This window comes from Strigops habroptila, chromosome 21 (genome assembly GCF_004027225.2).
Source record: "Strigops habroptila isolate Jane chromosome 21, bStrHab1.2.pri, whole genome shotgun sequence".
Lineage (NCBI taxonomy): Eukaryota > Metazoa > Chordata > Aves > Psittaciformes > Psittacidae > Strigops > Strigops habroptila.
Genome location: NC_044297.2, coordinates 4,752,391 through 4,767,354, shown reverse-complemented (window position 1 = coordinate 4,767,354; position 14,964 = coordinate 4,752,391). Strand labels below are relative to the sequence as shown.

The 14,964-nt window shown below is 48.0% G+C and overlaps 1 protein-coding gene across 3 annotated transcripts; it reads right to left on the bottom strand.

Moving 5' to 3' along the window:
• Positions 1-202: 202 nt before the first annotated feature.
• Positions 203-8,926, bottom strand: ENTPD4 (ectonucleoside triphosphate diphosphohydrolase 4). 3 transcript variants are annotated; one of them, XM_030510065.1, is made up of 13 exons: positions 8,853-8,926; positions 7,702-7,819; positions 7,231-7,428; positions 6,791-6,996; positions 6,070-6,220; positions 5,881-5,984; positions 5,222-5,281; positions 4,829-4,983; positions 3,699-3,865; positions 3,160-3,484; positions 2,356-2,441; positions 1,970-2,131; positions 203-1,291 (listed from the first exon to the last, which is right to left on the bottom strand). In XM_030510065.1, exons 2-13 carry the CDS (start codon positions 7,707-7,709, stop codon positions 1,063-1,065), a joined length of 1,851 nt encoding a protein of 616 aa, XP_030365925.1. In that variant the 5' UTR covers positions 7,710-7,819; positions 8,853-8,926; the 3' UTR covers positions 203-1,062. The 3 variants fall into 3 exon arrangements, with proteins under 3 accessions (XP_030365925.1, XP_030365927.1, XP_030365926.1); XM_030510067.1 differs by having other exon boundaries at positions 4,853-4,983; XM_030510066.1 differs by lacking the exon at positions 8,853-8,926 and adding an exon at positions 7,969-8,243.
• Between the last annotated feature and the right edge of the window lie 6,038 nt (positions 8,927-14,964).

The window sequence follows — 14,964 nt, the reverse complement described above, 5'->3', positions numbered from 1 at the left end:
AATTCAAACTTTCTAGATTTGAGATGGATAAGTTGCACCTTAATGACAAACACGGTATCAACATGCCTAAATCTCCAATGAAAACAGCGCCCAGTTTTCCTGCATACTCACACCTACCAGAAGAGAAGAAAGTGTTGCCAGTTGGATACAAACTGAGAGAACAGAAGTGAGAGCGTGCAGTAAAATACCCATACACCAGAAGTTCATACAAATCCCACTTTTAATCATGGACAAATTTACTTTCAAGTAAAATCAACCGTTTTAAATAAAATATAAATTAACAAATCAGAGTACTCAAAACCAAACAAAAAAAGACACTGTGCATGGCCTACTCTAGCAGAAACAAAAGCTCAGGCGTATTCCAGTTCTCTTCACCTACTGGAGAGTCAGGAGATCTCCGAGTGATTATGAAAGAGGAATCAAGGATTAAAAAGTGGTGACTTTTGCCACTAGGAGGATAGAGCTTCCAAGACAAAAGGGGAAACTACCACAAAGAAACAAAACTGATTTAAGCAGTTTTGTGGAAGCACAGCATTGGGTGCAAGAGATTTTTCTTCTCCATCACAGTACTCGTTCCAGAATATAAAAGTCAGATCAGTTGTCCTAAAATGGTGTTTTCTTACTGCTTTGGAAAACCCTGCACTTCCTTTTCTTTGACTGAGGAGGCTCAGAACTGAGAAGTGATATCAATCCTGGAATCTGGAAAAGAAATTGAACACAGTCCTCATTCATCTGAGCTTAACAGTATCTCACAACCTCACCCCTAGGATGAGAACTCACACTCATTCTCTTACCATACAGAGCTTAAGCTGCTGCTACTCATTTACTGAGGACGAAGCTTTTGCTCGTCCCATTACACACAAAAGTGCAATATTTCAAAGAAAAAGGTAATTTTTGGCAAATATTGTCTAATGAGACTAAGCCAAGTTGACCCCATTTTCCCATATTTCTGTATGACATCCTGCTTCTTCAATGGTGTAAAGGGACAAAAAGGAGGAACCCTGAGGCAAAAATGGCTTTTTGTGTAGCAAGTCCAAGAAAAGCTCTCTCCATCACAGCATCTCATAAGGCTCCTGCAATCTTCTGTGGTGGGAGGCCTTCCTCCATCCATAGGGAAGTAGAGGAGGTGTTGCGCAGCATCCGCCGGTGGATGCGCCTGAGCCTCAGCAGGTAGAGCAGGATGGAGAGCAGCACGATCAGAAAACACACAAAGAACAAATAGTGATTGTGAACAAAGGAGAAGCTCCTCCAGTGGGAGTGATTTCCACGGAAGTTTTCTTGCTGGATGTCTCTGAAAAGAAACAAAGGGATAACAGACATCAGGTGCAAATCTATCTTCGTCTCCGAACTATCTTATCACAGGAAACAGCCAGAATAGTCTTTATAAAGCATTTATTGAGCTACCTGAAATACACCCTGAGGTTATACATAATGCACTAGGAACAACGTCTTGTCTCCCCCTATCTGTCAGCTGCTTTGCTATCACCACAGAATCATGGAACGGTTTGTGTTGGAACAGACCTTAAAGCTCCTCCAGTTCCAACCCCTGCCCCGGGCAGGGACACCTTCCACTAGAGCAGGTTGCTCCAAGCCCCTGTGTCCAGCCTGGCCTTGAACACTGCCAGGGATGGGGCAGCCACAGCTTCTCTGGGCACCCTGTGCCAGCGCCTCAGCACCCTCACAGGGAAGAGCTTCTGCCTCAGAGCTCATCTCAGTCTCCCCTCTGGCAGGTTAAAGCCATTCCCCTTGGCCTGTCCCTACAGGCCCTTGTCCAAAGCCCCTCTCCAGGTTTCCAGGAGCCCCTTTAGGCACTGGAGCTGCTCTAAGGTCTCCCCTTAAGGAGCCTTTTCTTCTCCAGGCTGACCCAGCCCAGCTCTCTCAGTCTGTCAACCCCACTTCTTCCCTTCACAAACCTCCCATACCTTCCACCCAAAGACTCTTTCTGGACACCACAGAAAACAACTGGTACCTTAAAGGTAAAAACCGTGTTCGGTAAAGAATGGCTCCCAAGGTCCATTGCACTTCTTTATCATAAACCTGCAGAGCTGTTTTCAAATTGCTGTAACTCACAGGAAAAGAGAAGCCACTGTGAAACACTTCATACATCCAGGCAGACTTGAAACACTGGTACCTATAGGAAGAGTGGCATTAAGTCAGGCCAGCAGTTAAAGAGTCCCAGAGGACTGAGGAGCACAATTAGACACAATTATCAGTACTTTTTTCATGGCTGATGCAATATTTACGGTTATATTCACACTTTCAATGATTTAATTAAATGGATCAGTTAGACATGACCTTGACCTCTCTCTACCAACTCTGTGTGAAGGAATTTGCTGTACAAACACAAACACTCACTTCAATCTGTGGAGATCAGCATGTGATGCATAAAGACCACGGTCAAAACGCTCCCGGAGGACAGACCACTTAGTGGCACAATAATCCTTCAAGGAAAGAAAAGAAAGCAGAAAGATTTCAACACTGCTTCTGCCTTGAGAAGAGAAAAATGCCACTAGATAAGACACTGTGTAAATACCCAAAGGAAAACTAACAAATAACAGCTTCCCTTGCACTGTTAAGAAGTCAGAGCACAAACTTCACAGTATTTTCTGCAACACTTTGATCCGTTTGTGGTTAAATTAATATTCAGTAGCACTTAAACTCTTTGGGCACATTCTTGGAGGTGGAAAATAGACAACGCATTTTTAGGGCATTGACCAAAAAAAAAAAGCAATCTCTACTTTTTGTTGTAACCTTTCTTTAAACTGTCCCCAAGAGATGGGCCCTGGTAGGAGTAACACCTAGGAAACTGGCACAAAACGTATAAAGAAAGAGGAAAAGGGTCCTTTTCTAACAACTGAGCCATTCCTAAAAAGAAGCAGAGGCTGGGAGCAGCATGGATTTTCCCATTATCAGTAGTTCTACTGGAACTTGACCACACGAGTCCCATCCCCTCTACAGCCAATGTTACTATTGTGCCTTCAAACAAGTATTCTAAAAGGAAAACTACTGAGGAAAAGCGATTCCCTGTGATAGTTCATTGCAGGGTAAAAGGATTTGGGATCTTTAAAGGAAGAGTTTTGTGGCAAGACTATCAGAATAAAATGCTTCTGGAGGGTAGTTGTTTTGAATTAGAAGAAGTTTCTCTCCAGACCACTTTACCTTTGCGGCTTTAGTGAATTTAGCAGCATTGTAATCTCCTCCCATACGTAACACGTCCTCGGTGCAGTAGTAGAACTCTGAGAAACCATAGAACTCACTGTTCTGAAAGTGCACGGCAGGCTGATAGACACCATTGAGAGATGTCTGTGTTTCATTAGTCTTATTCATGAAGGGCTGGATCATCTCACGGCACAGGTTAAAGTCTCCTGTTCCCCGCAAATACAGGGTCTGTCCGTTCTGCTGGATCTCATCCTGAGCATCCAGGGGCAGGCAAGGATCTAGGTAAGGCGAGTCAGAAGCCATGCCAGTCTGTTTGCCCAGCAGTCTGTATAAAAGAGCAAGCACAGTAACAACTGCATATCAGAAACATCAAGCTCTGAGATACAACAGCATCAAACCTGCCTCATTTAAAGAGACTTCAGCATTGCACGCTCTACAAGTTTTACATTAGGACACTTTACTAAATACGTTTAACTCAGGAAGTTATGGAGCCTGGTGATGCACAGAACCCACAACTCCAAGCAACTGCAGCCAGCTACCTGTTTCTAAGCACTGTACTGGTAAATAGATTGTCTTCATATCTCTGGCGTGCTGCGTTTCCCCCAAAGCCAAGGAACGTTGCGACGTAGACTCTATACACGTGCTCAGTTTGATGAGCATCACAGCCCAAGTTGAATTCTGCAAGTAGGTTTTTGGCTACTTCCTCCTGTAGGAACACAAGCACCAAGATTAGGTACAAACAATATGAACCAGAACCTAAAGTTGAGTTCTTTGGACAACTGGATGCCCTTCATATCTTTAAACTTCACTCCTTGCTCATCTATTTTGCTTTTCACAGGTCCACATTACCTTCTACTTCATGGGGAGAGCAAAGAATATCAATTGCACTATCACTACTGATACTCAAGGATACTTGCAAAGCCCAAGACTGCTCCTATGGACACTAAAGTATCTTCTCCTATGTAAAAGGATGTACTAATCTCAGTTCTTCATTTTCCAACCTAGAGTTCTCCAGCTTTTCAGGAGACCTGGCAGTCACTCTGCTCTCCTCACATACCTCGCAGTACTCACTTGCAGTAGCTTTTCAGTTAAGAGATGTGTAGCAGAAGCACTTCATGTGGAACACGCTCAGAAGCGTAGCATAACATAGCATTGATTCCACTCAACGTTGGAAATGAAAACCAGCACCAGCACTGCAAACCTCACAGTCAGCTGTTTGACTCTCTTGTCATCCTCTGCCTGGGAACCTGGACAGGTTCCATCACCAAATACCTATTTTATATCAGCTTATGTTCAGATGGAGCCATACAACAGTCACCATCAATTGTCTGCAACTCTCTTTCCAGTTCACGCTGGCCTGGGGCAATCTGCTCTGAGTCTCTCAAGTTTCTAAACTCCAGAATACACTTTCTTAAGCAGAGCACATTGAAAATACATGCAGACACACAGAGAATGCATGTGGCAAATTATACTAACTGAAATAAACTTTCTGAATGACCAAAAGACAAATGAATTGCTCAGCTGATGAAGGACTCGGATTTGCCATCTTCTCATGCCTCGGTTTTGGAATGTGATGTCATGAAGAAGACGACTCAACACAAAGAAAACAACAAAAAGTATGCATTAAAATAAATCAAAAGGAAAAGAAGAAAGTTGCACAGATAATAACCTGCTGTGAAGAGGCAAAGCTTACAGTTTTAGGGACTTCGTACGCTATCTGGGTCGACACTCCACCCATGTCAAGGACACCCACTGTCCTCTTGCGGAAGATGGCCTCTTGGTTCTCACTGCCTGGGACATGCACCTCCACAATGGCCTCATCCTCTGCATACAACAGCAAACAGGCAGTGAGAACTACAACCAGGGTGGGCCTGAAGCAGCAGTGCACTGCCAGTTAACTTCTTGTTTGTAGCAATGCAGATCAGCGAAGGTTCAGCTACAAATGAAGCCAACGTTAGCTGCACACACACTATTCACTGACAGCTCGGTCTAAAACCAGACCAGCAACAGGGAAAAGTACCCAAGTCCTTCCTAAAATCCAACTGACGATTAAGATACTTACCATCATCTGTATGTTCAAATCTTCCAAGAACAAAGTTGATGCCAATCCATGCATATACTCCTACATGAATAAGAAAATACATCTGGGCATGTCAAGAATATCTGGTACATCTCCTCTTAAAAACAAAGAGGGTTTTTTTGCACATGTGTTAAGATACACCACTGCCCATATTTTATTATATACAATACTCAGAAGCTAAACATCCCTGGTAAGTCATTCTAGCTGTTCTCTCCCAAGTCAAAGTTATCCTAATTCACTGTATTAAAGTCAGCCTGATGCCTGAATTTCAGAACAAGCAAGCACATTTGATTTTAAAGTGATTTTTAAGCTGATCACATCCAACCATCCCTCCTTTAGAAACCATTTTTCCCTGCAAAGTTTCTTCCATCAAGAATTTTGTGGCTCCCTCCCTGAAGCCAGAGAAAATGGCCTAAAATTCCTGCTAAGCACAGACAAGTTATTTTCAGTGCTAATTAGAAAACATTTAGACAAGTTAGAAGCTCCCAGCAGATGATCATCTCCACACTCCATATGCTGCTACTGAGGAAGAAGGTCTCTCCACCACCCAAGAATTTTAAGAAGCAACAAAATATATCCAACATATTTGGGCCACGAAAGTAATAAGCAACTGAAAGGTAATTTTCCCAACACTAACCTACCTTCCTGCTTCCCTGAAATAACCTCTGCATGCGAGTCCGAGAACAGGAAATCAAAGTGCACGGGAATATCAGTGAGCAGATCTTCAAGTATTGCCTTCTGCTGGCTGCAAAGTTACATTTGAGCAGTTATAAATAGCCACACACACCAGGATTGCTATTCTAAATGCTAAAAATACAACAGGCAATAACCTTTCTGGCAGAATCCTCATTCCTGCAGTACACAGAATATAAAGAGGAGTCTCTTTGTGCTTTGCACGTGGCACATGTTGGGCAGCAAAGCTCAGAAGTGGAGAAATGTAATCACTGACCTTTTCAGGAGAGCTGGCAAACTCCGAGATGCCTGGTGAAACAGAGACATGGGGAGCTGAAGCAACTCAAGGCACTTCCTGGAAAATCTTGATAGTCAACACACAGAGGAGAAACCAACCACCCAAATCCAAACATGCCTGTGGCAGGGGCTTGGAACTGGATGAGCTTTAAGGTGCCTTCCAACCCAAACCATTCCAGGATTCTATGAAACCCAGGAAATCAACTATGGAAACAGGGATGAAGCTAACCCTTCATCATCCTCTAAACAATCAAAAACTTGTATTAGACATGTTATATATCAGTGGCTCAAAGAGCTTTACAGAAAGCCAATATAAACAGAACTGAGCTAACTGACAACTGAACCAGCAACTGCCTTACTCCCCAGAGAAACCTCTCCCTCCTGCCCATCAATGCCACGTTTCAAGCTTTAAAGCTGAACACAGCTCTCTGCAAACCAAGCTCAAAGCAGTCTGGAGAGGTGCCACACTGAGAGCTTGCAAGTGGCCTTTATTCAGACACTTTAAACATGGGGTTGGACCAAGCAAAGGCAGGACAGGCAACTATCCACAAAATTCATCTCAAGTTAATTTCTTTCCAGTACCTGGTTTAATTTTCATAACCACTGGTTTCCTGGTTTTGTCCCTCATCTGTTTGATGTCCAACAGATCATGTGGATTCCCATTGTGCCTTGGCCAGCAATACACAAAAATCCTGGAGCCACTGCTGCCACAGTCCACAACGATTCCATAGTTCAGGTTGGGGTTGTTGGTATCTGTAGCTTCAGTGTCAGTCACTCGGGCGAGATATCTAGGAGAAAACTAAGCATTACTATGTGGCAACTCAGTTCCATATGGAAGCTTTTCCTCTGACTAAGGTATTAGAAAGTTGAATTATTGATAAATTCAAGTCCCCTTAGATAAAGAAAGCTTCATAAAGAAAGCAAGAAGTTTGACTCATACTTTTTCCACCCCATTCATTCACTTTACAGCCACAACCTGTCAGTGTGTTCTCTTTCACACTTCAGCCCTTTCCAGCTCTCACCTGTGGAATCTTTTGTCCCTGTGTGCACGCCCATACTTATTGCGGATGACCACCAGGGAGTAGTAAAGCACAGAGACAGCAGCAGCAAGAATTCCTATCACCAGGATCTGTCGCAGGGTGGTGTTGAGAAGCCGCGGGCATCCCACCGGAGAGATGCTGAAGTGCCAAGAAGCAGGAAGCAAACACGAGATGCTGATCCTAAAAATTCAAAGAGGAGAATCTGCTTTAAAAACGGGCTTTAGGACCAAAAAGCAGCACACTGCATTTCCAAACAAGCTCAGGACAAAGAGATGCTCCATACAACTTCTCACTTTGCTCTGCTCTAGCTTTGCTCGTGCTCTGGTTTGAGTGTACTCAAGACACTATTCCCACCTCTGAATTTATGATTTGCCATGAATTCATGGTCAGGTTCCCTGTACTTCACTCAGCAGACATCACAATTGAATTCAACAGTTCCTTTGGGATTCTTACCTCCCCATTTCGGGATCTGAGCAGCAGAGAGAAAGACCCGCTGGGGTTCAAGCATCAGCCGGTCACCTCATACTGACAAGGCACATGGACCATTCTCAAAGCCATTGCTCTTCTGCTCCTGAATTAAAAAGAACACAAGATGATCTTGTATCCAGCACTGCCAGCAGGTCGAGGGAGGCGATCCCTCCCCTCTGCTCAGCACTGGTGAGGCTGCAGCTGGAGTGTGGGGCCAGTTTTGGGCTCCTTAATAGGGAGAAATACAGAGACCTGCTGAAGCAAAACCAGTGTTGGGCCACAAAGATGGTGAAAGTACTGAAGCATCTCTCACATGATGAGATTCTGAGAAAGCTGGGCCTGTTCTGCCTGGAGAGATGATGGCTCTCATCAATGCATACAGATATCTGACTGGAGACTGTAAAGGAAGCAAACTCTCTTCTCATTGGGGGCCAGTGAGAGGATGAGAGGAAAGAGTTACAAACCAAACCACAAGAAATTCCCTCTGAACATAAGGAAAACCTGCGAGGACGGTGGGACATGGGAACAGGGTGCTCAGAGAGGGGGTGCAGCCTCCGTCCTCAGAAACATTTAAAGACCCAGGCAAGCTGCTGTAGCTGACCCTGCTCAGGGAGAATCACAGCATCAACCAGGTTGGAAAGGACCTTTAAGATCACCAAGTCCAACCGCTCCCCAGCACTACGGCCACCACTACCCCATGGCACTGAGGGGCTTGGCTACACGGTGCGTGAACACTTGCAGGGACGGTGACTCCAGCCCTGCCCTGGACAGCCTGTCCCGATGCCCGAGCACCCGTTAAGGGAAGCCAGTCGCAGCCAGCAGCAGCACACGGCTGCAACAAACACAGCGTCCCCCGCTCTGCCGCCACCCTCAAGGACAGAAGATGCAACACACCACCAAAGCCAAACACCAACCACACAGCGCCCAGGGCTGCCACTCCCGCCCCACCGTCCCCCGCAGCTCCCACAGCCCTTCCCAACACACCCCGAGGGGCCACCAAGGCCCTGCCCCGCAGCCGCACCGGGGGCGGGCTGCGGAACGGGCTGGAGGCCGGGGCTCGGCCGGCTCTCACCCCTCACCCCGCTGCCCACAGACCCCGCGGCCCGGCCGGGGCCTGCCCCCGGAGCCACACTCACCGCCCAGCCCGCCGCATAGCAACCGGCTACGGCGCCACTTCCGGGTCCAGCCGCCGGAAGTGACGCGCACACGCACACACACGTGGCGGTGAAGGGCTGGGAAGGGATTCCCCCCTCGGGGGCGTGGCCACACGCGAAGGGGGGCGTGGTTATAGCGGAGAGGGCGTGGCCATGGGGCGGGGGGCGTGGCTATGGGGTTAATGTTGGTCTATAGGTAGGTTATAATGCTCAGCCCTATAGGATTTATAGGGCGGGTGTAATGGCCAGCCCTGGGGCGACCGCTGCAGGCTGAGCATGGCAATGGGTTACACTGCTCATGGGAACAGTCAAACATACCTACACAAGTAGGATACAAACATATAAATTTATTATGAATGTATAATATAGGTATAATTTACATATAAATACATAAATATGAATATTTCACTATCTACTATGAATATACAGTGGTTGTAGCACCGGTAGTGGGCATATAAATATTTATAAGTAATAAATAAATCAATCTGGTTAAGGAAAAACAAGTAAAAAGCCTCTCCTTGCCCTAAAAGGGCTGCAAATACACTGTTAAAGCAGGAACCCTCCTGCTCGTTGCCACTGAGCGGCAGCACAGCTTGTGCCCACACGGCTCCAGGATGCCTTCAAAGAAGTGGAAAGAAAAAGTTTATCCTGATGGTTATAATGTGTTAATAACAGGAATAAGCTGGTGGAAAGCATGGCTGGGGCCTCACCTCTCCCTGCAGGCTCCTGTGGGTATATATTCCTTGTTAGTTTGGACCAAAGCAGAGCAGACAGTATTAAGTTGCAGGGAAAGCTGTGTTAGGTGTGCAAGGCATTCCCAGCATGGCTGGATGCGGCCCTGGGCAAAAAAGCAGGAGGTTTGGGATGGCGAATTATGTAGAGTTAATGACAAGACCTCCAGGAAGAAGGAGCTCTTAGACCTGCCCTTGGTTTGCAAGAGAAATACAGAGCCCTGGGGCAGCCACTGGAGCTGGTGTCAGCACAAGGGAGCAAACCTCTGCTATGGGTTCAGCCCAGCAAAGGTGCTGAGACGGTTGTCCCATGGGATGAGAAGCAAGCGTCCCTTTAGGGCATCCCTCTCTCAGCATAGTGGCCATTCAACCACCGGGCTGGTGGGACCCATCCTGGCATTGCACGGGCTAAAACCCAGCGGCTCTGGGCAGCCCCTCAGTCCATTTCCAAGCTGAATTCCACCCAAAAGTCATCGCTGCAGCCGGTTCCCGATGCTGCTGTCATCTCCAGAGACAAAGGCACAAGTAGGAGCATGTCAGCAGCGGCGAGGGCTCTGCGGGCAAGAGAGAAAACAAGGAAAGGAATAAAAGCCAGCGCTGCCATCAAACCAGCCGCCAGAAAAGCTGCTCTAGGGGGTGCTTTGATGGGGGCTGAGTGGTTCCTGTGTCACCCACAGGCTTTGGGCTGCAATGGGTGTTAGAAACACTAAAGAATGTGTAGGAATGGAGAGCTGCTGCTGAAACCAGAGTCTGCAGGCGGCTAAAAGGGAAGCCCAGGAGGAATGTGCGAGTTGGTTTTGTTGCTGCTAACCATTTCCAGATGCAGGCTCTTTGCAGCGATGGAGAAGATATTCGTTGTCTGTGACTGTATTTCATTCCACTGTTAACAGTAACACCAGTGGGAGTACAACCTTCCCCAGTGGGTGCTGCTAGTGCTGGGGAAGTGGATTCTGGATTTACTGTGAGGGTGCTGAGGCGCTGGCACAGGGTGCCCAGAGAAGCTGTGGCTGCCCCAGCCCTGGCAGTGTTCAAGGCCAGGTTGGACACAGGGGCTTGGAGCAACCTGCTCCAGTGGAAGGTGTCCCTGCCCGTGGCAGGGATTGGAGCTGGATGAGCTTTAAGGTCCCTTTGACCCAAACTAGCCTGGGATTCTAGCTCGGATGCTCAAGAGCTCCCAGTGTTTTGCACAGGAGGAAGGTTTCCTCCAAGCACCAAATCCTGCTTTATTCCCCCTGCATTATCCTGAGGATGATGCTAAAACCATCACAGAATCACAGAATCATTACGTTTGGAAGGGACCTTTGGAGACCACCCAGTCCAACCCCCTGCTCTGAGTTGCTCCCTAGTGAAAGCAGCCTGATGGTGCCTCAGAGCAGCGCTGCAGAGCATCAACCATTTCCAAAGGAGAAAAACCACCTCGGGGACATGTTTGGGTCGACCCTGCCAGCCCAAGCGAGGTGTGTGCAGGGTGCCCAGCCCCTATCTCGGGGCAGCACATCACCCACCCCACCGCACCCTCCCGGTATCACCCCATGGTGTGACACCGGGGCGAGCAGATAGGGGAGCAGCAGGGGCTGTTGTTGCTGATGGAGGGGGAGCAGCGGGATTCTTGGCTGGGGAAGGTGTGAAGGGTGATGTGGAAGAGGCAGGGCTGGGCTGTGTCTCCCACATGGGCTTTTCTTCTTGTGTTTTTGTGTTTCTGTCTTAAACCACCCCTCTTCCCATTTCGGGCATCTCCACAGCCCGATCTCACCAAATAAAGTTGAACTTTCGTTTGCTTGCAGGCTATGACTGCTCCCCAGCCACAGCCCTGTTTGCAGAGGCCTCATTTCACCCTCATTTCACCCATTTCAGGTTTTCACCCTGTCTTTGAGTCATACAAAACCTTGCCCAGAAGAAGTGAAACCCATCTGAATTCAACCATTTAGGCCACACAAGGAGTTGGTGGCAAAGCAGGATCATCCCCAGCTTTAAACACATCCCCTCACCAAGCCAAAGGTTTCCCCCCTCTTTTCTGGATCTAGTTTTGCTGAGTGCTAGAAACAAAGCCAAAACAACCCAACCCCAGCAAACCTCACGGCATCCTTTCAGCCTCCTCTGCCCGGTGCCACCGGTCCATCCCAAAAGCATCTTTCCCATTGTTTCTCCAGGGCTTCAAACCAGAAAGACAAGTTCATGAAAAGAATTTGGTCCAGGAAGTAATACAAAAGGCAGGTTTTATGATACTCATTGGGTATCGCCTCTCCCTGTTCCATTAATCCATGGAGCTAGGTAATGGTAAATTAGGTCAGATTATGTGAGCACTGAAATAAAACCCAGAGGCCAAATTCCTCACATCCACACCTCCTTTACCTCTTAGGTTGCATAAATGTTAATGGGTGTTGGATCTGTCTGTGGAGCTGTAATGCTGAGTTTTCAGATTTGGGCTGTTTTGGCATAGGAATAACCCCGCAGCATCATTTGGGCCCAATTCCCTCTAATTCCCTTTGCATTCATGTTCACAGCCCTCACTGGCATCAACTGAATACACCACGGTTGAGCTGTTGCATATAAACCTGTTATACGTATGCTGGCCATGAAATGAATACCTTGGGAATCTAGAGTGCTGGGGAATCAAGGCAAAAAGAGATGCTCTGAGTTGTGTACCAGAGCAGGGATTAATGTTCTTGATTTTCCAGTATTAACTGACCTGCAAGCACCTCAGTGTGCTCAGCAAGGGCTTAAAACCAGGGGATGCTTTACGCTGCTGCTCACAGAAGTGGGTCAGTCCACCTTGAAGACAAAACAACACTGTTTGCTTATTTTCTGCGGCAATTGCTAATATGGAGATAATAAAATAAGTGGAACACATCAGGTTTCCCAGCAAGTGCCACATCCCCACGGCTGCCTGTTCCCAGGAGCACCACAGAATGCACCCGGGTGGGCAGGAAAATCCAGGCTGGTGTCAGAGAGACCCTTCTCCAGGGCATCTCCTGAGGCTGACACTGCCCTTGACCTAAGGATGGTGCTGGGGAAACAGGCCCAGAGTTGCAGATTGAAATTCATTTTGAGCATTGAACATGTCTAAGGAGGGCTGGGGCTGGGGGTGGCCAAGTGCTGGTGTGCCGGGAAGGGGATGCATCTATGTCATGAGATGGGATGTTAGGAAGCTCTTCCCTGTGAGGGTGCTGAGGCGCTGGCACAGGGTGCCCAGAGAAGCTGTGGCTGCCCCATCCCTGGCAGTGTTCGAGGCCAGGTTGGACACAGGGGCTTGGAGCAACCTGCTCTAGTGGAAGGTGTCCCTGCCCGGGGCAGGGGGCTGGAGCTGGAGGAGCTTTAAGGTCCCTTCAACCCAAACCATTTGATGAGTCTGGGTGCCTTTTCCTCACCCCAATTCAGCACCCATGGCTCTGCACTGCTGCTGGCAGCCCCGTGATGGTGGCAGCTAAAACACACCCTAACCCAAGGTGTTGCTCAGCTGTTAGAGAGCTTGTACATTTGGAAAGTGAAGAAGAAAATGACACCCATCGCACTGGATCGTGTAGATAAGCCACAACTCCTGTGGTTCCCAGAAGGTGGCTGCCTCCCAGGAGGACACTCCTGCCTTATCGCCATGGGTGCAGCCGTGGTGTGCTGCACGTCTTGCCCAGTGAGGGACCATGATAAGCAAAACTAGGCCCTCCTAATCAGCTGTGGAGCACCAGGCAGATGGCCTGGGGGCTGCACGCACCTTCTTTGGTCCGGGACTTAGGAAAGCCAAGAGCATTTCACTTCATTTTGCATGTTATTTCTCATTCCTCATCATGTTTCTGGTAGTGGGTTTTATTTCTGCTGGTTCAAAGCTGTCCTACAGTGCAGAGGCCCCATGAAGAAGGTTACGCACCAGTGCGGACTCCGATCTGTGGCTCTGATTCATCAACTTTAGCTGCTCACTGTGATGCAATGTGCGTGCAGATTGTGGCGGTGTATTCTGCATCGACTTGTTGGTGTAGAAATGAGTGTGCTCCGTGCAGCCTGCAGCCAGGTTGTGCTTTTAGCAGCACAAATAGCTTTGTCCTTTGCTGCTTCTCTGCTGTGGTGGAGTTTGGGGCTCGCAGAGGGACCTGCTAACTCCCGGGGAGCTCCAGCACAGGGATGGGATGCACCAAGCTGTGGCTGTGCCCTGGGAGGCAGCAAGGGAATCATTGCACAAGATTTGTTTCAAAGGAAGGGTTTGTAAATCAAGTTCACTCTGTTGATGATCTGCAAGGGATGACTCTTATTTGCCAGGCACGGATGGCAGGAAACCATCCAGGAGACACTGGTCTGTTCCTTTTCCTGCCAGTGGGGCATGTGACATGACAAAACCACAAGCCAGACCAGACTCCCTGCCCCATTTTCCCTCCACAAATGATGAATGATTTAATCTCTTCTTCATGAACATGAGGAAAACCCTCAGTTCGTGCATCTCTGCTTTGACACCCCTGGCTGAAGCAGCTCCCTGTGCCCCGGGGTGGCTCTTGGGGCACGGAGCGGGAGCAGAAAGGATTCCTTGTGTCGGTGCCCCTCAGGGTTAAATTATAACCTGTTCCTGCCTGGAAACAGCACCGTATTTCAGACTGATTCATACTAATTCTTATCAGGGAGCCAGACCTAAGACTGTAGGGGAAAGGGCTCATTAAGGTAAGTGACATTGTAATTTCCCCACCCTCCTCTGCCCTGCCAAAAGCACTGGGAGGAGATCAGCTCCTGTTGACTGTTGTTTATGGAATAGAAACCCTAGATAAACTACATGGAGCAATACTGGAAAGTGTTCCCCTTCGAGCTGGAGTTCAGGCATTTCCCTGAATAAGGCTGCCTTACAAAAAGGAAGCTGTTGTGCCCGGGGTTGATTTACGTCTTGCAGACGTGGGTGATCATCGGGGAGTGCTGTCTGCTGGAGTTACGTGTGCGCACATGGCTCTCTGGCTCCACAATGCCATTTAAACTGGAGAACACGTCGTCAAACCATGCCACCAACATGTATTTGAGTTAGTCTCTTCTGGAGGAAACGAAGCTGTGATAATCCGGTGCCTTCTTCCAGGGGAAAGGAAGGAGAGATTCAGAAATTGCTGTGTTAAATTGCGTGTTGTTGAAGGACTTTGTACAGTCTCTGATTCCTACAGGTTTCAGGACACTTGGTGACGCCTGGTCTCTTGGGATGTCCATGATGCCATGATTCCATGTCAGTGTCATGGTTTGGACATGCCAGGACAGTGCCCAGGTCTCATTCCATCTCTCCCACCCCCCCATACAAGCACTGCTGCGAGTACCAGGTACCCAAAATCAATCAGGAGCAAGTCACACATCGTGTTCACACCGGGAATGGAGGCTTCTCAGCACAAACATGGGGCAGGAGGCAGGAG

Coding starts and splice junctions, on each gene's coding strand:
- ENTPD4 (XM_030510065.1), bottom strand. Junction 3,866..4,828: donor GCTTTGCCTCTTCACAGCAG/GTTATTATCTGT, acceptor GTGTTCCTACAG/GAGGAAGTAGCCAAAAACCT. Junction 3,485..3,698: donor AGTACAGTGCTTAGAAACAG/GTAGCTGGCTGC, acceptor TCTTTTATACAG/ACTGCTGGGCAAACAGACTG.